This window comes from Meriones unguiculatus, chromosome X, assembly GCF_030254825.1.
Source record: "Meriones unguiculatus strain TT.TT164.6M chromosome X, Bangor_MerUng_6.1, whole genome shotgun sequence".
Classification (NCBI taxonomy): domain Eukaryota; kingdom Metazoa; phylum Chordata; class Mammalia; order Rodentia; family Muridae; genus Meriones; species Meriones unguiculatus.
Window position 1 is genome coordinate 77,146,423 of NC_083369.1, and position 24,722 is coordinate 77,171,144.

The 24,722-nt window shown below is 41.9% G+C and overlaps 1 protein-coding gene across 1 annotated transcript; it reads right to left on the bottom strand.

Moving 5' to 3' along the window:
* Positions 1-896: 896 nt before the first annotated feature.
* Positions 897-6,052, bottom strand: LOC110544139 (homeobox protein Rhox5-like). The gene is made up of 5 exons (XM_060374660.1): positions 5,947-6,052; positions 3,445-3,678; positions 2,823-3,276; positions 2,189-2,234; positions 897-992 (listed from the first exon to the last, which is right to left on the bottom strand). The coding sequence occupies exons 1-5, from the start codon at positions 6,050-6,052 to the stop codon at positions 897-899; spliced, it is 936 nt and encodes a 311-aa protein (XP_060230643.1).
* Between the last annotated feature and the right edge of the window lie 18,670 nt (positions 6,053-24,722).

The window sequence follows — 24,722 nt, forward strand, 5'->3', positions numbered from 1 at the left end:
GGACAAGATTGTGTCCTAAGTGTGGGGCTCTAAGAATAGGTCACGTCTCTTTCTCTCACTAAGATGAACTTTGTTTCTTGGGACCAGCAGCTTCCCATATGGAAGGAAAGGGTGCTTCGAATTCTCTATGCACTGAGTATTCTGGAACACTGCTAAGCACCCATCCTTGCTTATACACTTTGAATAGAAGCAAAGGTCACCAAAAGTACTAAATCTTGAGGACTGGGGGTTCCACCAGGCAGGTGACAAAATACAGACAGGACACACAGCAGTCAAGTTGTCTGAACAGGCGAGGGTGGGACCATGTGCTCCCTCAGCGGGAATGGAGGAAATGAGAGAGAATCCTCAGGCCTGGATGGATAGATACTCCTCTCCCTTTCCTGCCAATGTGGCTCCTCGTGCCCTGCAGGCCCACAGAGAGGAAGGGCAGCACACATAACGTTCCCATTCTTCCAGCCCATCAAACCTGGCTTTAGCCTCTGGGACCTACTGCAGTGTGGGTGGGACCAGACATGTCTAGAAACACGCTGTCCTCTCATTGGGAACTTTCCCAACCTATCTGTCCTAATAAGGAACTGGATCTCACAGAGGCAGAGCATGTCAAAATGATTCCAGCTTCCCTGGATCACCTCAGGAAACAAGACCTCTTTGCCATTCTGCTTAAATGCCAATTCTGGGACTGACTACTCTCCTTCAAATATAAATACCCACAATTTAGCAACACCAAAGCAATGGAACCAACATTTTGAGAGTCTACATCTTTATTGCTAAGATAATTGTAGAGAAGAAAAGGTTGTCGTGGCCAGCAAGGGGGCCCTGACATTGGTGGCACGACAGGAAACCATCCTCATCTGGCTCCAGGACACGGATGGCACTCAAGTGCTGCTCCAAAACCTTTAGGAAGCATTGTTCTGGGGACCAGGTGGCATACTGTAGAACGTCACCAATCTATTATTTCTTCTGAAAATGGATCTCCTGGTCCTAAACCAATCCTACAAACAGGAGAAAGGGATGCTTTAGTACTAGGCATTGAAGAGCACATACTGTAACTCTGTATCCCGGGTTAATTCTATTGGCACTTTGGAATGTATTTGGAACCCACCCAAGGGACTGGTGTATGCTAGGCATGTGCTCTAGTACTGAGCTACTCCCCAAGAAGGAGCACTTAAATCTTCTGATGGCCTCGAAACTAATTTTTATTGGTCTAACCCCAAGAAGGGTTGAAAAGGTACCTCAGCATATACTGGTTGCTCAGAATGCTGGAAGCAACAGGTTTCATTCACACTGAAACAATGAAAACACCCCCCCAAGAAGCAAGCCCCTTAGGACATGTAATGGCACTTGCAGTCCTTCAGCCACAGAACAGACCCAGAACATTGCCTCTTCTCTCCATCATTGATATGATTATTGCATTCCCTTAGGAAAGGATGCAGATCTAGCTCATGGGTTGTTCCTGGTCCTTGCTGTGGAAAAGTATCAAAGAGAGTTAGAACTATATGAAGGCCAAAGGCTGCCCCTCAGGATTCCATCCATGCTGTTAGCTTTTTGTGAGCACCCAGAGAGCACATTATATGAGACAAAGGACACCTCTTCCTGCTTCAGGCTTCCTGCCTGGCTTCCCAGAATACTGTCCACAGGCCTTTTCCCTTGTGGGCATATGATCTGGAAAAGGCAGGGGTGATTGCAATGGTGGTCAGAGTGCACCTTCACAGCCAGCAAAACACAGGTAATGGTGCCATAGGCTGCTTGAGGTCCCTGACCCCAGTACTGGTCTGATAACTAAGCTAGGAATCTGCCTTTACAGACCAGAGCAAGGAGAGTCAGAGAAAAGATTCTCTGAGACTTTCAGAGTGACAGCGACAGCGATGAAGGTGGGTAAGAACACGGTTACTTTACTTTTTGAGGCATGTGAGCAGCATGGCCTTCAGAATGTCATCAAGACACACTATGTCTACCAAGGGAGAGGAAAAGGACTCCACCATCTTAGGTTTTCAGTTGGGGAAGTCAGGATTTCTTGCCTGACAAGATGGAGGTCTTGCATCATCTTGAAGCTAGCAGGGCTGTGTACTGGTCTGGCAACTTAGGGAGGCCCTTCAAGGTTCAGCTGTGCTGCTGAGCTTCCCTGTCTAGACAGTAACATCACCGGATGTGGGGCCCTTGCAAAATACTTTTTTTTCATAATACTTACCTGCACATCAGCTTCGGACACACCCATCCATCTTGCAAGATCCTTTCTGAAGGGAAAAATTTCCAACATTTAGGCTTTGTGGAGAAAATAAAGTGTGTTAGGACATGCTCATTTTGCTTTCAAATGCTTAAGGGTCCATACTCCTTGCAAGCACATGTCTACATACACAGACACTATTCTCAACATTGACCTTAGGGCTGCTTTAGCAACAGGCTTCTTTTAGGGACCAAATTTAACGGAACACCCCAAAACACAGATGTACTTAAAAGGTGAAAATCAGTTAAAAGAGTACCCGTGATGAAAACCATTAGCAAAGTTTTAATACAAGGTGGAATATCTCCTGCATTTCCCAGCCACACCTCAGGCTTCTCACCCATTCCTCCAGAAACGTATGTACAAGAACAAGCATTATCTAAATTTCCCAAACTTGTGTCACTAAAACAGGGTAACAAAAACATTATTTCCCAATGGACATAGCTCTTATCTCTCTACCCCAGAACCTAATTTCAGGTGGCGGTCCGAGCAGGGTGGCTTTGTTTCTGGAGGAAATCAGAGAGCCAGGAAGAGCCAAAGAACACCCCAGACCAGGGTGCACTGCCTATGACGCAGGCGCCAAGCAGGGCACCCTGCTTACCTTGCTCGCAAGCTTGGGTAGCGCGTCTCATGGAAAAGGCGCTCCAGATCTTGCAGTTGAGACAGTGTAAACCTGGGCCGGCGCCGGGGAGGCTGCCTATCCCCAGTCAGTAGACTGTTGGTGCCCTCAGGCATAGCAGCCTCTTGCTGAGGCTGTGGCTGATCACTGCTGCTAGGGACTTCTATTGGGTGAATCTTGTCCACGGAGCTAGAAGCACCAATGCCAGCATATTCTTCTTCCATTTCTTCTTCTTTATTTTCTCCCTCCTTTACTACTCCTGTGACTTCCAGAGTAGGACTTAACTGAGCGAGGTCTTCTTGAGCAACTTTGCCCTGAGCAAATTCACCCTGAGCAAGTTCGCCCTGATCAAGCTCACCCTGAGAAAACTCGCCCTGTAAAACCCCTTGCTTGCCTCCTTCCTCTCCAGCCTCTGAGACGACCACCGCATTCTCATCTGAAACAGAGAAAACAGATAAAGATCTGAGAATCGTAGCCCAGGGATCTTTGGAAAGCCTGGAGAGTGGACACAGGTAGAGACGGGTAACGAAAGCAGAAATATACTGGTCTTGCCACTACATTTGCTTCCCGGACACCTCCAAGGTCCAGAGAAAAGTTTACTGACCATTTTGTTGTTCCTGGTCTTCATTAGGTCCCAGACCCAGCAGCCTTCTGAAACTGAGGCAGCAGCCTTGACGAGCCTCCATCCCGGGAGTCTTTTCCTTCAGACCTACTCCGTACTCCACGAGCTTCAAACTCCGTGTGCTCACAGCTCTGATTCCGGACCCGGAAGGGTTCCCTCCTGACACCTCATCCAAATTACGGTGTGTCCAATCCGCAGTGCCTGTGGGTTTGTTCTCTGAGGTGAACAAGCAATCGCAGTTTAGGACTGCAAAGACCAGAAAGTGCTTTAAAAAGGAATGCAGCAAATGGGTGAGCGGCTCCAAGTTGCTGCTTAGCAGACACCTCTCTCTAGCCTTGGGTAAGGCTGAACTGTTCAATTTCTGTTGCAGATGTGGATAGCTGCTTGTTTGTCAGGCAGCTTTGTTATAGAGCTCTCAGTGAAAATCATGTTTTCACTCTGGCCTTCACCTGGAGTCAGGGATAAGCTGTATGTTTTACCAAGTTCACTTCGTTTTATTTCTGTGTGGATTACACAGACAGGTATTCAGGTAAACAAGTTTGACTTCTCCTTGAACCCCTTCATTGTAGTGAGGTGCTTTGCTCTGACTAAGAAAAGGGATTGTGGCATAAATGGGTGCGACAATTTCTACTAGTAGCCTTCTTGAGCAGATCCACAGTATATTGTGTGTGTTTCATTTTCTTTCGATCCTCACTCCCCACTCAGGAAATGTTCGACTCTGCCTGTGGGCTCTGGCCCACAGGGAGCAACATAAAGACCTTCTGAAGCTCATCAGGCCCTTGAACCCCATTGACTAATTGAACTATGCAAATGCCCTTCAAACAAAATGGCAAAACACATGCTTTAAGAAGGCAGTACAACTTAGACTCCATCACTGATGCTCCACATAGAGATTTGCCCTGATGTGCACTGTGCCCTTACTCACCTGTGCTGCTTGAAAAGTCCAGTGTGATGGCACATATGTGGGAAGGCCGGGGCAAGATCGTCCTGACAGGCTGTGTTCACAAGGGGCCTGAAGCAGCCACAGGCTCATTCTGATAGTGTTTGTAGGGGAAGTGACTTTCTGTGCCTAGATGTGCTTGACCCAAGGACCTAGGGTGACCCAAGGACATCCACAATCATCAAAGATCAACCTTGGGCACTGGCCCCAAACTTGGTGTCTCACACCTGTGAAGGTGGAAGACACAGGAAATAAACAATTCTGGATGCAAGCTTCACCAAGAACAACTTCAGGAAAGGGGGAACCTGAGGAAAATTTAGGGAAACTACCCAGACTAGGTAGATGATGACACCAAAATGTAAAAGTGCCATTGAACTCTGTCATCTAGTGGATTTTGTTTTTAATAGGAATGTGGCAGAGTCTGGAGAAAGGCTGAGGTAGTTGTTAGGAGATGGCTTACTTCTCTGGGATAGACAGTCTCTTGGCTGAGACAGTGGAGGGTCCACATGGTCTGGCCCTGTTCGCCTATTGCCCACCTGATTAGTAATGGCTGATCCAAACCTCCCCTATATGCCCCTTTGCTCATCCCTGTCTAAAGCTTTGTTATTTGCTGACTTTGACTGTCTGCTAGCTATTGTGTGGTGCTATAACCTCTGACATTTCATCCCGCCCAATTGTCTTTTACTACTCATCTCTCTTCTCATGGCTACCAAGAAGCAGCTGCAATTGTTCTTCCTATTCTCCTGGACTCCAGGATGGTCGTTGAAGGGCTGTCCTGAAACAGGGATGGGAGGCTGTCTTAGAAGCTGTCTTTACTTACTCCCACAATTAGCTGCGGTAGAAGCCCAGCTATATTAGAAAACAATACTGCCACATGTGCTTTCCCTAAGGACCTGGTGGGCTGCCAGGCTGGATGACACTAGCGGCAAGCCCTGTCCTTCTGTCATTGTCAGTTTGGCTGTCTCATGCTCAGTCTGCACAAACTCTTTGTTTCTCATCCTAGTGGTTCTGGTTTGACTCTTTCAACCCTAACCCTTCTTTTAGCCCCAGCATCTCTACAGCATATGTGAGCAACTTTCAAATTTGAACATGGGTGCTTTCCCCTCACTACCAACAGAGTCATAGCTCCTGCATCAGTACCAACCCTGGATTCTGAGACAAATTTCCCAGGATGCTGACTCGCAGGGTTTAGGGGAAGCAGGTAAGCGGTCACATATTCAGGGTAAAGTACATAATTGATCACATATTCAGGGTGCCCTCAAGTCTTCTCATTGCCTTCCCTTTCTGCAACGCTCACAGGACACTGGGCATCTTCTTTAACTACCAGCAATTTCCTCCCTGCGCTTAGCAAAGGAGTGATGGAGAGGGATTTGGTCTGTGATGATGGAATCTGCACACTAAAACATGGATGCCTTGCTATATAACCCAGATAAGCTGTGGATTGTTCTTTGCCAGTATCTAAATCAGCCCCCTCTGGTGATATGTTGAGTGATAATACTACATCTGTCCTCCAAAGGAGCTAAGGGCAACAGAGAGTGTCTGACCTGTAGAAGTCTTTGTGAAGGCCACAGGCCAGGGTAGAAAGGCTGCTGGATCTAGGTTCTCAAAAGCTAGTTTGTACATGGACTCTTTGGTAAAGTTTGGTCCCATTTAGGTGTTTGCAGGGAAGCTACATTCAAAAGATTGAATTTGATCATGGGGTCAGTAGTAGGCAATGAGAGGACTAAGGCAAACCATTCCCAAGGAAGCAGAACCTATATGCTATCCATGTATCACAGAGAGGGTAAGTTGTACATGATTCGCAGGATTCTTAGCTTCTCCAATGAGGACTCAGAGGTCTACAACTCTAAATAGTCCCCTGTGTACTGTTCAACCCTTGGAGTACTACAGGTACCTGACTCTAACATCTAATCCTGAATATGGAAATATTCAGTTGGTCATGGATTATTACAAATCTTCATGAATATACATAGTTTTGAAAAATGAATGAATCTTTGTCTGTCTGTCTGTCTGTCTGTCTCTCTCTCTCTGTGTGTGTTTAAATGATAGCAGGTTTATCCCAGTACTCTCACGTTCTGGCAACACAGACCATCGTGATTGAGTAAATTAATAAGATCCTGCATGAGGAGAAGGGTCTTGATGTTGGTGAGCCTTCTGAATATGCTTATCTTTCAGCTTATGACAACCTAGCCTGTGATACATCTCCCCATTCAGAGTCTACAAGGTGTGCTTGCTAGATGTTAGGGAGCCTAGAGAAAGAATGATAAGGCTTATTCCCCGCCAAGGCCTCATATCATTCTTTAAGATGTTGCCTGCCATGAAGAATCAGATTATTTAGGCCTATCTATTGGGAGCCAGTCCATGATACCACTCTGGCTTTTTTACTTTGGTTGGAGAAAGATTTGGGATGAATGCAGTTTCAAATGACAGGGATGACTCCTGTTTGGTCAGTGGGTATAAGATGAAGAGTCATGTCTTGGCTCATAGGCTCTGGAAGCTTCCTATTTCTCTTGCTACTATGCTGTAATGCAAGGGATGAATACGGCACAGCTTTGCTCTCCAGCTTAACCCATGGAATTCTTGTACTTCAGGGATTCCTGGTTATATTTTGAGTCCCACAGATGTGTTCTGGTTCCCCAAGTATCTTTCATCAGGACTTTTGAGGGAGGGTACCCATGTGTACTTTACCTGTGCCTTCACATGTACATATTTTAGTAAGTTTTTACTGTATTAGGCTTCTATACTATTCCTCAAATGCTTCTTAATTTTAACTCTCTCTCCCTGTATTCCCTCCCACAATCCCTCCCCATCTCCCATTCTCAATTTGATCTTCCCATTGCAGCTGCTCCATAAATGTCTATTCTATTCCCTTTTCCTCAGAAGGTCTATCTGTCTATCTGTTCCTTTTGGACCTTTACTTTATACTCACCCTCTTGGCAGAGAAAATGAACCTATTACTTACTAGGATAGTAGACAACATCATTTGAGAGTTCTCATCTGGGACTCAGTTCTCCCTTTTGGTTAGCTCCATCTTGCAGTAAAAAAGCTGTGTAGGTTATGAATGGAAGAGAATCAGGGATCTTTCTGCTAGGCAGCCATCATTTTTAAAGATAAATTGCCTACTGGAGCCAGGGGCAACAAAAATGTTCCCATGAGAGGCTGACCCTTTTAGCTATTATGGGGAGTGAAGATGCCAGAATTATCTTAGATATAAGCAGACACCTCACAGAGTGTCACTACATGCCACAGGAAAGCAAGGATTAATCTCATTACTTGGGAACTGATCTTTGGGGAGAACTACAATACCAGGTCAGAGACACCCCTCCAGGCAGAGGGCTCAAAGTAAGGAAGTGATTACTTAACTTTTGCTGAAGCTGTTGGTTCCATTTACAAGTTGATCCAGGCACTTTGCTATCCTGCCTCCTGCAAAGGTGGAATGAATTAGACCCACATAGCCTCAGGGGAAAGTATTTCATTTTTTATCTTCAGTTTCACTATGGCTGGAATATCCCTTAGGTAATAGGGAATCCTGGTCACAGGATGGCAGGCGTTTGTTTGTTTGGGTGTTTGGTTGGTTGGTCGTTTTGTTTTGTTTTGTTTTGTTTTGTTTTGTTTTGTTTTGTTTTGTTTTTCAAGACAGGGTTTCTCCATGTATTCCTGGCTGTCCTGGAACTCACTATGTAGACCAGGCTGGTCTCAAACTCAGAGATAAGCTTCCCTCTGTCTTCCAAGTGCCAGGATTAAAGATGTACGATACCACCGTCTGGCACAGGAGGGCAGTTTTAGCTACAATACTATTCCAAAATTGGATCTATCCTGTAGGAGAGGAGGAAAATGGATTGAAAATCCATAGTTTAGCTTTTCTTTTATTTAAGAAACACTCCCCCCCAAAAAAACACATCCTAGAAGGCCATCCCCTGATAATTCTTTGCTTTCCAAAAGCTTTCACCTCTCTATTCATAACTATCTCTCCTGTAGCCCTCAGTACTCAGAGAATCTCTTTCCTCCTTATTCAGGAGACCTATTTGTGACTACTCACCATGCTGCACCTTCCCTACTCACAAGAATGTTCCCTTATGAGAGTGAATGAAAGGGAATCTGGACAAGAGTTAGTTGTCTATCATTATTTCCCTTATCAGAACTAAAAGAGATAATACAGGCTGTGGGCAGCTAAACTGAGCAAATACAGACTTAAAAGAAATTACCCAGCTCTATGACGTGGCCTGGAAAGAAATGATGTTACTTTTAAGACAAACTGAGACCCCATTTGAAAAAACATGAAAAAGGACAGAGGGAATATTTAAGGGCAATGTTAGAGGTTTAAGCCTGAAGGGAGTAAAGAGCCCCAAGACTCATATCATTAAAAACTGGCTGACTTCCCTTGCATTTGAGGTGCACTATTTATTCCAAAGTTTCAACAGATAAAGGCACCTACATGGGCAGGCTAAGGCTACCAAGGTAACATTTGGGGAAAACTTCATCAAGGTTATGGGATATTTATGCATAGTCACCTCAGTGAATAGTCTGATTGGCTTCTCCTTTTCTGGTCTCTGCTAATGGAAAGCAGGATGCAGGACACTTCTGTGTCATCGGTAAAGGAAGAATGACTAGTCCAACCAGTCTTTTCTTTCCTTGTGGCCACTCAGAATGGAAAGATAAGGGGGAACCTCCAGAGGATACTCTGGAGGACACAGACAAAGAAGACATGGGAGACATTCAGATATGTGTTCCTTTTGTTTTACAGAGGAGCAAGAAGGCCACTCTAGGCTATATCAGCCTGTGTGGGTTATAAAGAATTCCTGGTACTTTTCTGCACTTAAGCATGGTCTAAAGTTAAAACTAAAGTTTTTTTTTTTAAAGATCTCTTTGTAAGAAGCAAGATAATTAAGGTGGTTTTTGGTTTTTTTTTTTTGTTTTGTTTTGTTTTGTTTTTTTGTTTTTTTTTTTTAGGTTGTCTGCCTCTTCTTCCATGCTTGCTTAAGATTTTTAAGCAATTGGTCACTCCAAATCCAGCAAGGGACAATCTCAGGTTAAATACTGGTAAACGTGGATACCTCTTTTGTCTTGCTCTTGCTTAATTAGGAGGGCAAACTGCTGTATACCCATGATGACCTTATAAAGTCAGAAAATAGAGGGTGATCCTTCAAAATCAATTGCATAGTCTCAGATAACACTCCAAAAAAGGAAATGCTTCCTGTCTCTTCTCAGTTCCCATTCTCAACAGATATGACTTATTTGGACAAGTCTATGCATGTAATAATAGAGGGCAGATGCCCAGGGTCCAGCCCTTAATTACCCAACTCAAAGTCTTTTGTTCAGTGTACAGCACTGAGTAACTTCTTTCTTCTCTGATCCTTCCAAAAAGGAACCATTTTTTATCTTCAGTTTTATAGAAAGACACATTTTTGTTGTTGTTTTTGATGATGTTGTTACATTTGTAAATTACTAGGCACTGTTTGAGCTTACTGACAAGCTTTGAAGACAGAATTTGACCCTCCCACTCCAGAACCCAGCACTGTGTTTCAAAGTATTCTCCAAAGCCCCTTTTCTGAGTCACACTTGCCCCTAGGTCTATGACAGAAAAACGCAAAACAACCAGAGCTCAAGAATCAAAGCATTGTGTCCTTTAGAACAGCTAAAGGGTAAACTCTTTCCAACAGGCTACTGTTACTTATCTCATGATGTAAAGATGCATGTAGTGGGTACAGCTAATGAGGTGCTCATCCACAGACAGGACGAAGGACTCCCTGGGTAAAAGTTTCTTAATCCATTCATGGAGATAACCAAGAATCCCTGCACAGATGTAGCCCATGGCATCTCAGTCTCCAAGTGGATTCCCTAGTAAGGGGAACAGGGCCTGTCTCTGGCATGAACTCAGTGGCTGGCTCTTTTCTCACCTCTCCGTGAGGTTGGGCAGCCTTACCAGGCCACAGAAGAAGACAATGCAGCCAGTCCTGATGAGACCTGATAGTCTAAGGTCAGATGGAAGGGGAGGAGGACCTCTCCTATCAGTGAACTGGGGGAGAGGCATGGGAGTAGAAGAGGGAGGGAGGGTAGAATTGGGAGGGGTTGAAGGAGGCAGCTAAAGTTGGGATACAAAATAAACTGTAATTAATAAAAAAATAATTTTTTTCAATTTCTTAATAACTCCAGTAAGAAAGTTTTAACAGTGATTCATCAGTTAATTTCTGGGGATATTGTAGGCATCAAATTGATGATATTCCACTATATACTTGCTGCTCTTCTGTACTTGATACTTATAGACACTCAAAACCAAACGTGTAGTATGGTACACTGTATAAACTACAAAATACGGGGCAAAAAGACTTGGAGCTGGAGCTAGGGAATCAAACTGCAAAAATACCACCTAGGCCAGAAGAAAACACAGGATTTCTTCGAACTGGATCTCCTGCAACTGAATATGATGGTTGTGAGCGACCATGTGGCTAAGAATTAAACCTGGTCTTCTAGAAGAACAGCCAGTGTTCGTAACCACTGAGCCATCTCCCCAGGCACCTCTTGTTTTGAGGAGGAGTCAAAACAACGTAAAAATGACATTCAGATTAAAAATAAAAATACAAATACAAATAGCTAATATTACCCAGATGGGAAAACAGAACCAAAATGAAACAAAAAACCAAGACTAAACCAAAAACAAAGCAAAAATAAAACAAACAAACAAAAAGACCAAAAAGTAATCCTATTAAGCTTTGATGGGGAGGAGGCAGAAGGAATAAAGGAATCAAAGGTTCTTTTTATCAGGTCACATGAGGAATGCTCCATATATTTCATGATGGGACCGAAGGGAGAGAAAAACAACTGTCCTGCTCAACTGTTTTAGATGCACAGCCCCCACCTCCTCTGTGTCTCTGTCTCTGTCTCCTTTCCCCTCTCCCTCTCAGCCATTCCAGGGCTAACATGGGTATTTTGAACTCTGGGTGAGCTTTCTTTTCACCCATATTTTTGTTTCTACGGAGTACTCCCCCACTTCAAGGTCATATATTAAGGATCTTACTAAAACATTTGACTTTCCTGTAACACTTGGGTTCTCTGAGAAAATACTCAGGCTTTTGAGAGCACACACACAAACACACATGCACACATGCTAGCACAGAAAGAAGTAAAAGTAAATGAATTTTTAATAAGATAGGATTTCTATACAAAGGTTTATGTTGCTGGGTGTTTTTCCAGAATGAAGAAGAAGAAAAAACAACAACAAACTAAAACCTTAAAACTGTAAAAGATCTGAGTAAATTATAAAGAGATACAACTTAAAGGTGATATAAATTATTACCTTTCCAAATAAAAGTTCAACATACTGATGTCAAATCTCAACTTAAATCAATGAAGTTTTTTTTTTTTTAAAGTTGTTACTTTTGGTATATATTTTAAGTATTGGCTTTAAAAGCAAAGATCTGGTGCTGGAGAGATGGCTCAATGGTTAAGAACACTGGTTGCTTTTCCAGAGGACCTGGGTTTCATTTAGAGCTTCAAGCAGGCAGTTAACAACCTTCTGTAACTACAGTTCCAGAGGAATTGATGCCCTCTTCTGGCCTCCAGTGGTAGCAAGCATACATATGGTGCCTAGCACCCATGCAAGCAAAACATCCATACTCATAAAGATAATGGACCTTAAAAATATGTCTAATCAAGGTTTACTTAAAATTGTTTTTTTTTTTTTGCTCAAGCTTTATGTAAATATTACACAGTACTTAAAAGTACCAAACTAACCTAACTGACATTCCTTTTTTAATTTTAATTTTTATTTATTTATTTTACATCCCAGTTGTAACCCCCTCTCTCCTCTCCTCTCAGTCATAACTAACAATCTTGGTATTCAATAACTATTTGGAGGTGTATACTGATGTAGCCAGAAGGATTTAAAGGGACAATATTGTACTTCTTGACCTACAATGTCAGCTAAGTCCTAGGAGACTATGGGACATCCCCAAATGTCTTTTGCCCTGGTGAGTCACTAGTTCTCTTTTTCAGGGAAGCCATGGAAACTTACTGGATGGATTCTAACCAATGTCCATAAATGGGGGTGGACCCAGAGGAAATAATTTCCTCCACATGTCCAAGCAAAGGCATGGTTGGACAAGGCCTTTGACTTATCATCACATAGATGGAACAACTGGGAAAAGGAAGCTAGAGGACTCCTGAGGACCAGCTTCTAAACTGGCCTTGACAATTAAAAAAATGATTCATTTTATTTACCTTCATACCTGAATGTTCTTTTTTAATTACTTAATTAACTTATTTATTAACTTTACTTCCCAATCATTGCCTCTTCCTTCCTCTACTCCTAGTCCCACCCTTCCTCTCTCTTCTCCCTTCCCCCTCCCTACCCTATTCCTCTGAAAAGGGGAGCCACATAATTGAAGGTTAAAATGATTGGTATGTTTCTTTGACAGCCCAAGGGACTGCGTTACTCAGACATTAGGCTCAACCAAATGGAATGCTGTTTAGACAACTTTCTCACTAGTGACTTTCTTCTTGTTAAAGAAAATGCTTCCCAGATATAGGCCATTATGACCCTGGTGCAATTCAGCACTGCAGTGCTTATCTATGGCCAGGAAAGACAGGTCCACTACTGTTTTAGCCTAAAAATCAAATAATGGTTACGTTTGCTCTCTGTTCATCTCTGGAAGCCATCTGGGAGAGGCCTTACATTGGTGTTCCTAAACACCCTAACAGCCTTTAAAGTGTTTGGAAGCAGTTTGTGGGTTCATCACTCTCGGGACTAGTATGGAGGTCAAAGGAACAAAAATGAGGAGAGGTTCAAACAGCAGATGCTCTTGTGAACCTATAAAGAGACCCTAAAACAGAATTTGACTTAAACCTTTCCAAAATGTCCCATTCAGGCTTCTCCTGGTTCTTTGCTTAAGAATTTGAACACTAGTAGCTCTTGTCTGTACTTCCACCTCACATCTCTAGCCAGGTGCCGGTCAAGTACCTCCTTCCCTGGCTGTTACAGAAATGGAATTGCTGATGCCCTTTTCAGATAGGCTCACCTGGAGGTACTGCACCCTGCACTAAGAAGTCATATTTGGTTTTGCTCAAACTGCCTAAATGACAAGGGATTATCCTCTTCAAGGTGGAGAATGATGAGAACAGGAGACATAAACTGGACACATTTTCAGGGTAGGAACTCTAAGAACAACAGTATCAAAACTACACTTGGTTCTCAAATCAAGAATGCCAAAAAGGAGTTCTTGTTTCTTAGCCCCTCCTACAAGAGGGCCACTTCCTGGATGTTATCGATGAGGACTAAAACTCGAGTCCAAACGTTAATCCCTTCTAGTGAACAAACAAAGAAAGAAAGAAACCAAACTTGATTTCTAGACTTTCATAGTAAAAATGAGATCACAGCTATTCTACAATGTCATGTTATCTCCTAAATGATCTTAGTGTTATCTCCTCAGAGTGTGAGATGTAAAGAATGGAATCTCTACCCCTAGGTAGAGACATGCCCCTGTCTCCTTCTTTAAGGGCCAATCTTTCAGGGCAAGTCCAATAGACACGTGGCTAGAAGACCAGTCCTAGGAAGGTGGGTTCATCTTAAAACAACGTACTTTTCATTTCCAGACTTCTTCCTGCCCTTTGGTACAGTTCCCACAATCCAGAGTGCCATGAAGCTGGGCTGGACATGCTGTCCTTTTCTGGGGCTTGACTCATAAACGTGTAACTATTTCTTTTTTCTTCCCATCTGTCTCTCTGTCTTTTTTTTTCCATTTGGATGCTGTCCACAGCCAAAGGATGCTTCTATTCCCTAACACAGACACCCCTCCTCAAGCTAATGTCATGGGTTTACTCTTTTTCTAAAACTTAAGAGTTTTAACACCCTACCATGTGTCTGCCTGCTGCCAGGTGGCTGACATCCATATACTTCACCTCAAGCAGCATGGCTTTTGTTTCTTCTTTTCTCTGAACGCTGCCCCCTCCCAATCCCTTGCAGGCAGCATGGGGTTTGCAACTTATCGGCCCTGTTATTTTCTTTTTAAAATCTAATAAATTGTCCTCCAGCTTCTCTTTGAGTCTGTTCTTTTCTTTTAGCTTACATTTGTGTTTGTTTTTTAATTAGTTTTACTAACAAGACCAAGAAAGCCAGTTTCCCGGTATCATCTTGTGACTATGCTGAGATGCCCAGAAACATGTCTTTTCTGATTTTGAATTTTTTTTTTTTGAGCCAGTGTTTCTCTGTATGTATCCCTGCCTGTCTAGGAACTCATTCTGCAAACCAGGTTGGCCTTGAACTCACAGAGATACACCTGCCTCTGCCTCCAGAGTGCTGGGATTAAAGGCGTGTAACCTCCACTACCTAGCTGATTTTTAATTTTTTTTAAATTGGCAGAGAAAATGAGCCAATTTCTGCACTCTGAGATGGGACCAGATCCCACTATCTGTTTTGCTAAATGGTCGTGATGTCAAACTACCTTCCAAATATTTATGTTAATACCCATAGACCCAGGAATCTTTCGGCCTTGTTCTGAGAAGCTTCTTTTTGCAGTGAGCAGCAGTGAAAATGATGAGGATAAAATACTTAGTGCTCAATCCTAATCTCTTACAATTTCTCCCAGCACACACCAAAGCTTAAAGAATATCATGGAAGTGGAAGTAAAAGAAACACAAGAGCTGGAGGATGGAAAGCAGTGCTGTAAGATTGTGTCTTCTGGATGTTGCATGGTTATCATACTCATTAACACATGGCAGCTGGGGTTACCTACAGAGTATCAAGCCAGCTAACTTTCTGACATGGATCAGTGAGGGGCTCTCCAGGTCTCCCCCCCCATCAAAAAGCTATAGGCAGTTGATAGATGTTGGGGAGAGAAGTTCATTCTTCTTTGAGGGTTAGCTATCAATAGGATTCCCCTGTTACAGTGAGTGGCTCCACATATGGGCACATATGGCTGCACATATGGGCAGCACTAACTGGAATTAGGGGGGCATTAAAAAAGTTAAGTCACACGGGTTGGCAATGGTTCTCACAGAAACCATACACTACTAACAAAACCCCTGGTACCAAGTATGAGATCTCTCCTTTCAAATGGTTGGACAGAGTTATAAAAGTGACTTCCTAAATAATATAGACTATTGATGTAGCCCTTGGTTGTCTCTCAGAGGTTAAGGGTGGGGCCTTACTATTGAATACACTGTACACTTAGGGCAAAATATCAAATGGTTCAAGCTGGACCTGACTTGAAAGCCTCTTTCTTGTGGTCTACTTTCCATGGATCAAGAAAATACTATGCAAACTGTTGTGGGAGGGAAGCAATTAAACAGTCAGCCTCATTTTCAACACTTATGAACCATAGCTAGTACCCACACAGAGAGATATATACATAAAGTGATATACATAAAGAGATACAGAGAACTGGCATTCACATGTCCATGGTAACCACCAGCTACTTAATTTGAATGAAGGCCTACACAACAGCAGGTAAATTATGCGTGGCACTAGAAACCCAACAACATCCTGGGCCCAGTGAGACCATGGCCCTTAGAAAGGAAATAAAACACTATTTCTGCTTTGCTAGACCAACGTAATTCCTTACTAAATTCTAAATATTTATACTTATCCCCACAGGTAAGTGTAGCTATCTGCTGTCATCAAAGAAGCATCTCTCTGCAGGAAATGGAGACCATCACAGAAAACCACAACTGAACATAATGCAGAGATAAATGGATCAGGTGGAACCACACCCCAACAGACACATCTATATCACAGCTCATGCATCTGTGGCTCAGAGACTATCATAGATGAGGGAGCCAGCATATCAAGAAGTCCACTGTGAAACAGTCTCGCCTAGAAATGACTCTATAAACAAGATACATTAATGTGAAGAGGGGAGAATTTTGCAGGGGCCCATCCCTAGACAAAGAACTACAGGCAATTATTGACTGCTGGGAGAAAGAGAAATAGCCTCTTCCAGAGATGAGCCCCATTATTAGTGATCCAATGCAGAATGGTCAGTCCTGAAATCATATACACAAAAACGACAAAAGTGGATTTGGCAGGTTGTACTTATATACTCTTCGTACACACACACACACACACACACACACACACACACACATATATATATATAAAACAATAATAATGAAAGAAAAAGAAAGATATTAATTTGAGAGTGGTGAAGGCATGGGAGGGTACTTGAGAGGGGCTGGAAGGAGGAAAGGGAAGGGAGAAAGTTATATAATTCTATTTCAATGAAAAACATAGTTTGAAGAAGACATAAAGTTGGGAAGGGCATGTGTTGTGAAGGAATATGGAGACCTGGATGGGAAAAGTAAAGTTAAATATACTTGGTTCATTGTATTTATGTATGAAATTCTCAAGAATAAATAAAAACTAAAAAACAGTACTATAGAACCTATCGGTAATTCATCTAAGTACAGATAAGTAGTTTCAGTGAGAACAAGGAAACTATAGTCTCTACTCAAATATTTTGATTTCTCATGGAAATTTCACAGTTTTGATAACTAGTAGTAACCAGATACCTAGCCCATCAGATATCTAGAGTAGCCAAAGCTAAAAACTCACTCTCATCAACTATCACTTTCTACTTGAGGATGTTTTCTGTATTTAGTGAAAAGCCCTTAAAAAATACTAGGAATACACAGGGAGTCATGTGGAAGAAACAGGGGGAAATAGAAGGACATGGAGGGGGGAACAGGAGCCCAACAAGGAGATCAACAAAGCTAAAAGTTCTGAGGCCAGGGAGTTCTGCAGAGACTGATGCACCAACCAAGGATCATGCATGGAGAGGACCTAGAACCCCTACTCAGATGTAGCCTATTAGTAGCTCAGTTTCCATGTGGGTTCCCTAGTAAAGGGAGAAGAAGCTTCCTTTGTCATGAATTCAATTGCCCACTCTGATCACTTGCCCCTGGAGATGTGGCCTTGCCTGGCCATAGAAGATGATCCAAGCAGTCCTGATAAGACTTAATAAGCTATGGACATATGGCAGAGAAAAAGAACTCCCCTTTTCAGTGGACTTGGGGGGAATGTGGTAAGGGGGGAAAAGGGAGAGGAGGTGGTACTGGAAAGAGTTGAGTGAGGAGGCTTTAATCGGGAATTTATAAAATTTATAAAATGAATAAATTGTGAAAAATAAAGTTCAAAAAAAGAGCCAACAATAATTTAAAAAATACTAGAAATAACCACTAAATACAAGAATAAATATTTGGAGCCAAAAGGCCAAAATCTATACTTGTGAAATTCTAGTCTTAGTCAAACTCACACCAATGGGATGACTACTATTCAGACAATAGAAACTAACTTCTGTGGATGAGGATGAAGAAACTCACCTTATAAAGTATTACCCAGTGAAGTGTTACAGCTGCTGTGGAAAGAACTATGGTACCATAGTTCTTCAAAACCATCAATATGAAATGACAATCTGTTGATCCACTCAATTTCTGGACACATACTCAGAACTGAAAGAGAAGATTCAAACACATGAATCATCACACAGTTCCGTACTAGCATCATTCACAGTAGCCGAGAGGAGAAGAACCCACAGGTCCTATGATTGATGAATGAACAAATATGTGGTTTATTTGCAGAATGGGACATTATTCATACCAGCATCACTCTTTAAAAACAGAATGTTATTCTAATATCACAATATTGTTGATTCTTGAAAATTACATGCCAAGAGACATAATCCAAACTCAACAGGAAAAAAGAAAACTATACAAATTTTATTAATGCAAAGTCCCACCACACTCAAAAATCACAATAGAAAGTATAGTATAACAGTGTTTTACAATAACAAACACTGATAATTCATTTTTACTGACAATATAGTACTGCAGAAATCAGGCTGTCTCAGTCTGCATGAGTAATTTCTGTCTTGGTGGCACTCAGAAAGCCCATCCTCATCCCTAAACTGGCTCCTGGATAAGAATAGAGTTCTAAGGTTTCTCCAAGATCTCCAAGACAAGATGGACTGGACATCTGCTGGTACCCTCTGTGATATAATTTTCTCTTGTTTTTGCACTCTTTTAGCCTGATACTTTCCCTGCAATCAGAGAGAGAGAGAGCAGAATGCAGACCGCAGAATGCAGAATGCTTTTAGAATATGAAACAGTTCATCTCATGATGGAAACTACATATCCTGTAATTTTGTGTGGCAGTGGACTTTGTTGTGTTTTGTGTTTTTTTGTTTTTGTTTTTGTTTTGTTTTGTTTTGAGACTGGGTTTCTCTGTGTACCTTGCTTTGTAAACTAGGCTGATCTCGGACTCAAAGAGATCCACCTACCTCTGCTTCCCTGAGTATTGGGATTATAGGCATGTGCCACCACACCTGGTTGGCAGTGAGATTTTATATGCCACATTAATTTTTAGTTGCTCAATATTTTAAGGAATTGCTAGTGTAGCCCAGGGGTTCACATTTATGGTTTGTCATAAATGTGAGAGGCCCTGGGTTTCATCCCCAATACCACAGTAACAATGAGTATAATAAAATGCTTGCCTAAACTGCCTCAGTATGGATAACACCACACCCAGTCCTTCAGCATATGCTTACAGAGCAATGGTTCTGTTTCGGGCTTGATACAGTATACCCTATACTTTATATTTCTCCTCCAACTTTAATATTTTTAATGTTTTCTTCCAGGATACTGAAGGCCTAGATTATGAGTTGTTCCCAATCCTTCATGTGAGTAGCTATGAAAAATGACTCTTCAAATCCCTTTGAACTATGAAAAGGCTGTAAGCAAGACCTATGAAACTGTCAGGTCCTCTCAGTATCCTACTTAATGAAGTTGCCATCGTTCTTTTGCATGTTTGCAAATGACTAATTTGTGAGACAAAGATCTCTTCTTCCTGTTGGGTGCCAATGTCTCTCTTTGGAGTCTTTCCCTAGTGAGTACCTAGTTTGAAAATCTAGAACCCCTGCTCAGATGTAGCCTATTGGCTGTTCAGCCTCCATGTAAGTTCCCTAGTAAGGGGAGCAGGGACTGCCTCTGGCATGAACTCAATTGCCTGATATTTGATCACTTGCCCCTCACGATGCCTTTCTAGGCCAGAAAGGAACAGGATCCAGGCAGTCCTGATGAGGCTTGATAAACTATGGGCAGATGGCAATGGTGGAGAACCCCCCCCTTTCAGTGGACTAGGGGAAGGGAAGAAGAGAAATGAGGGAGGGATAGTGGGACTGGGAGGAGTTGAGGGAGGGGGCTTCAATCAGGATATGTAACAAATAAATTGTAAAAAAAAAAAAATTAAAAATCCAGAGCAATAGGGTATTGTTGGAAGATTCTGGGGTAGTATTGGTCAGAGCCATACACATAACAATAGTACAAGGGAGCTAACTACGGTATGGGCTGCCTATAGGCCTATGTTACAAATGCTAGCTTAATAGCATAGCTCATGATTTTATAAGACAACGCAGGAGAGGCCTGTTTCAGTTTGCCAGAGATAGTCATGTTCAGAAGTATGAAAGTAGATAAGAGCATCCTTTTTACACTTCTGTGTAGCCTATGAGTAGCCCTGCTTTCAGAAATCTGTTTAAAAGCATACTAGGGGTAAATCTAGAGAGAGACAGACAGGCAACCTTCAGTTTCTTAGGTTCCCAACTATCATTACTTGACCGAGAATGTGTTGTTCTTGTCCCCAACCCTAAGCCAGGCCTGGCTGTGACCCTGCTGGTGGCCCTGAGGCTATCTTGGGCTGTTGCTCTAGAAGCATTATCCCCAATCTGCAGCACCTTGCCATGACTGTGTTCATACAAAGGAGCTGCTGAGTATTCGATGGCTAAAGAAACTACATTCTATTTTAGGCATACATTTTGGAAACCACTAGCCATTTGTCTCTGACTCTAATCCCTGGAAGATAAGTTACCGGTAACCTCAACTCAGTGACCCCCACCCAACCAAAAATGTACACCATCTACTTGTTATATGACTAACTGCTTTAGTGCTTTTTTCTTCTTCTTCTTCTTCTAGAGCTTGCTTATAAAGATACCCAGATTGTTTTGAGTTGCCACAGTTACTTAACGGAGTAGAACAGAGCAGTTTTTGCTGTTTGTATAGATATTGAAGGTCTTTATGTGGCTTTCTCTTTAAAAATCTTTCCCCATATCCCTCTTCATGGCAATCTCAAATTTGGCTCAGATATTGTTGGTCCTGCTAGCATCTAATCAATAAACCTTTTAATTATAATTGAACTGAGTCTTTCCCCAGTTTTTTCCATAACAAGTATAGTTAATGACATCATCCCAATGTTCCCTTCTGTTTTTTTTCTTTTTTTTTCTCCATGTACTGCTGATAAAGGTGATATTTTTCTCTTTAAAATTTATTATTATTGTTGCTGTTGTTATTGAGACAGTCTCTCTCTCTCTCTCTCTCTCTCTCTCTCTCTCTCTCTCTCTCTCCTCTTGTCTATCTCTCTTTCTCCCCCCCCCCATCCTCGTCTTGGCTATCCTGGAACTTGCTATTTAGAACAAACTGGCCTTGAAGTCACAGAGATCTATTTGCCTCCCAAGTATTGGAATTAAAGACATGAACCACCACATCCCACCACTTTAAAAAAATATTTTATTTTGTTTATGGAGGTTTTGCTGTGTGTATATGTCTGTGCACCACATTAAATTCCTGGTGCCCACAAAGGTCAGAAGAGGGTTCTGGATCCTCAGGAATGGAGTTTTAGACAGTTGTTAGCCACCATGAGGGTGCTGGGAAATGAACCTGGTAGTAAGTGCTGCCATCTCTCCAGCTCCATACACGATACTTTTCTTTGTTTTTTTTTTATTTTATTTTAGTTTTAAAATTTTATTATTATTATTATTATTATTATTAACATTTTATTCACTTTGTATCCTGGCTGAAGTCCCTTCCCTCATCTCCTCCTGGTCCCATCATCCCTCCCTTCCCTCCCACCTTGTCCTTCCCCTAGTCCACTGATAGGGGAGGTCCTTCTCCCTTGCTTTCTGACCCTTGCTTATCAGGTCTCATCAGGATTGTCTAGATCCTCTTTCTCTGTGGCCTAGTAAGCCCATCTTGCCAGAGGGAGGTGACCAAAGAGCAGACAACTGAGTTCATGCCAGTGGCTGCCACAATGATACTTTTCTATAGCTACATTTGGATAGGATCCAGTAATCTACAAGTTCATTACAAGTTCCTGAACAAATTAAAAAGAATTTCATATTGCCACAGGTGAGTATGTGGCACAAATTGAGAACAGATATTCATTATCAACAAACATTAAGACACATAATTCTTTATAAAGTATCATAGACAAAGAGAAAGTGCTTTGTTAAGTGTTAGACACTGTTCCAGAATAGTATACATTAATGCATGTTTAAATGAATGTGTGCAGTTTCTAACTTATGCTCAGGTATAATTCTTGTTGGATATTTGTTGTGTATGTATGTATATGGTTCGTGTCTATGTAGTCATATGTGTGCTCATCTCGTACATGTGTGTCTGTCTGTCTATGTGTGTGCAAGTATGTAGAGGCTAGAAGAAAATATAGGGTATCTTCCTCAACCACTCTCCACCATTTTATGAGACAGGGTTTCTCACTAAACTTGCAACTCACTGATACAGTTAGAATTACTGGCCTGCAAGCCCCAGTGTGCTCCTGTCCCCAGCATTAAGATTTAGAGCACTTGTTATACTTTATACATGGCTGTTGGGCATCCAAACTCGGGTGCTCTGAGTTCATGGTAGGCATTTTATTGTTTGAGTCATTTTCCCAGCCTGAGTGTGCTTAACACTTGAGTAACATTTCTATCTTTTTTAGATGAGTGTAAATTTCTTCAAAACTTTTTTCCATCTGTTTTGGGTTTTAGAGAAACATTCAAAAGTTGTTTGTTACAGTTGTATCCATTTACTTTATTAAGTATATGGTGAAATGGAGGGTGCATTCACTGGAAGGGTGAAAGAAACTGATAATCTGACTTCTATTCTCTCCAGTGGGATACTGGCCAGGAATCTCAAAGGCTAAACCATTTCAAGGAGAATGTTCAGAGTGGAAATCAGGCCACAGGAAAGAAAGGATAACCAGAAAATACTGGAAGGCCAAGAAGGGCCTTGCTGGTCAGATTGTGATCTCCTCTGCTCTAAACCTTCAACCATATCTATACAAACGTCAATATGTTAAAACAGAAAGGGGGAACAGCCTCCAGGAAATAATAAGTTATAAAAGCAAATTGCAAGTAAATGTCATGAAGCTTTGTGCACCCAACACTCCAGGATAGGCCCCATGCCCGGGAGTAGTCAGCCAACACAAATGGACTCTGTGTTTTATTTGCATGTGGGATTTTGTTTTGGTATTTTTTGGTCTTATTTTCTCTTTCTTGTTTATTTAATTTATTTGTGTTTTGGTTTTTATTTTTGTTGTTTTCATACACACACATATATACACATAGTAGGTTCAGGAGACTAAAAAGGGAATACTGGCCCAATAGGGTGACTGCTAGTAACTTTAGATCTTGCACAGGAGACATGTCAATTTCTATGTTCATAATTACATAGTTTTGGGGTAGTGGAATTTATGTGTAAGGGTCTCTAGCTTCTATTCAGTGCTCTCCATTCTGAGTGGTCCTGCAGGACCACAGGGAGGTACATGGATGCTGTCTAGGGCCTCAAAGTAGGGACTCATGTTGTAAACTGAATATCCACTGGAATTTAAGTCCTGCATAATTGTATCAGACATTGTTTTTTGAGAAAGGGTTTCTCTGTGTAGCCTTGACTGTCCTGAACTCACTTTGTAGACCAGGCTGGTCTTGAACTTACAGAGATCTGCCTCTGCCTCCCTGAGTGCTGTGATTTTAGGTGTGTGCCATTGATCCCATATGTATCAGAGGTGTTTAAAGAGTGTGATAGAAAAAAATTACCCATCCAATATTAACCTATTTGTGAAGTAACCAGAACTATGTATCTTTTAAAATACACCTTAAGGATGTCAGTCACTTCTGTACCAGGGAAGATGGAATGAAAGACTTCCTAGGTAGGAGCAGGGGAGAATAGAGAATGAAGCCTCCCTCTGACCTGGATTGTTGTATTCTATCACTTTCTGTGAAGCAGTGGACCTCTGGTAGAGTGGCTCCTTGTCCTTGTGTGCTCCATAGAAAGGGGGAAAGGGAACAGAATCAGGAGCAATTCAGACAAATGTTCATGGTCCTCTTTCCTATGAATACTGGGATTGCCTCTTAGGAAACTTTGAGTCTATGGTTGAAATGAACTTTTGAGTATAGGTGGAACTCAGTCCTATGTGTAGAAATAAACTGTTTCTCACTGGAGTCTTTCCATTTCCATCCTTGTACATGTCTGTGGTTCAACATGGACATAGAAGGAGTAAGAATAGCATAACTGGGGCACAGAGAAGAATGTATGTGTCCATGGGAGCCACAGAGGTACTTGGGAAAATCTCTGCACTGTGCAAAGAATATTGGGGCCTAGTACATCACTTCATGGGAAGTATTTTTGCTGTTCTGTTGAGATGGCATTTCATGCACTTAATGAAAGCTATACACCAACATTTAAGTAAGTTAAGAGCATAAATGGAGTGTGTTGAGAATTCACCTTGCTATTTCTGAAATAAGTGCTGTGAAGTTAACGTGGCCATAGACAGACAGACAGACTAACCTGTTGCTGACACCAGAAAAATACAATCCCACCTAGATCTGGAACAAAGATGGCCATCTGCTACTTTTGCTCCACATCTTCAGGGAAAAGGTGGTCTGTATGCTAGCTGGTACACCTGTGACATCGATTTCCACTTATTCTTATGGCAACTGATTTTCCTAGTTGGAAATCAATCCTAAAATAATAGGATTGATTTACTATACAAAACAGTTTCATAATTATAAAACACATTGTGAAACTTTATTCGCTAGTGAGATTTTCATATTGCACAGAAGAACCTTAATTTTTTATACTTTTAATAGTGTAAGGTGTTGTGTTGGGCCTTGGTGCATTGTTTGACCAAAATATGTGAGGCCCCATGTTCCATCCATACTATTGGAAAAAAAAAAAAAAAACTAACCTGCACAGGACAGGTAACTCCCCACCCTGACCTGAGGCAAACCTTCACTGAGAACCAGCTGCAGACTGGCCTATCCAGCAGGGTCAATAATTTGCCTATTATGCAATTTTAAAGTGTTCCAGAAAATTTAAGTGCAACATTCTTTTCGTTGACATACCAGACACTTAAAATAATAGCAGGACCAGGTGTTTGGACTCCAACTTTCTTTATTCTTATCTGTCTCAGGTTAGATAAATTTATGTGAGAGCCAGTTTTAGCCTGTGAATTTTCTTACTCCAGTGCCTTGGATTTTGTAAATTTCTCTTGTAACAGAAAAATTTA

Bases quoted from the DNA above. Each gene is read 5' to 3' on its own strand.
- LOC110544139 (XM_060374660.1), bottom strand. From the start codon at position 6,052: ATGGGACCAAACTTTACCAAAGAGTCCATGTACAAACTAGCTTTTGAG. The intron at 3,679-5,946 runs GTCAGACACTCT...TGTTCACCTCAG, and splicing joins CTTCACAAAGACTTCTACAG to AGAACAAACCCACAGGCACT. The intron at 2,235-2,822 runs GTAAGCAGGGTG...TTTTCCCTTCAG, and splicing joins TACCCAAGCTTGCGAGCAAG to AAAGGATCTTGCAAGATGGA.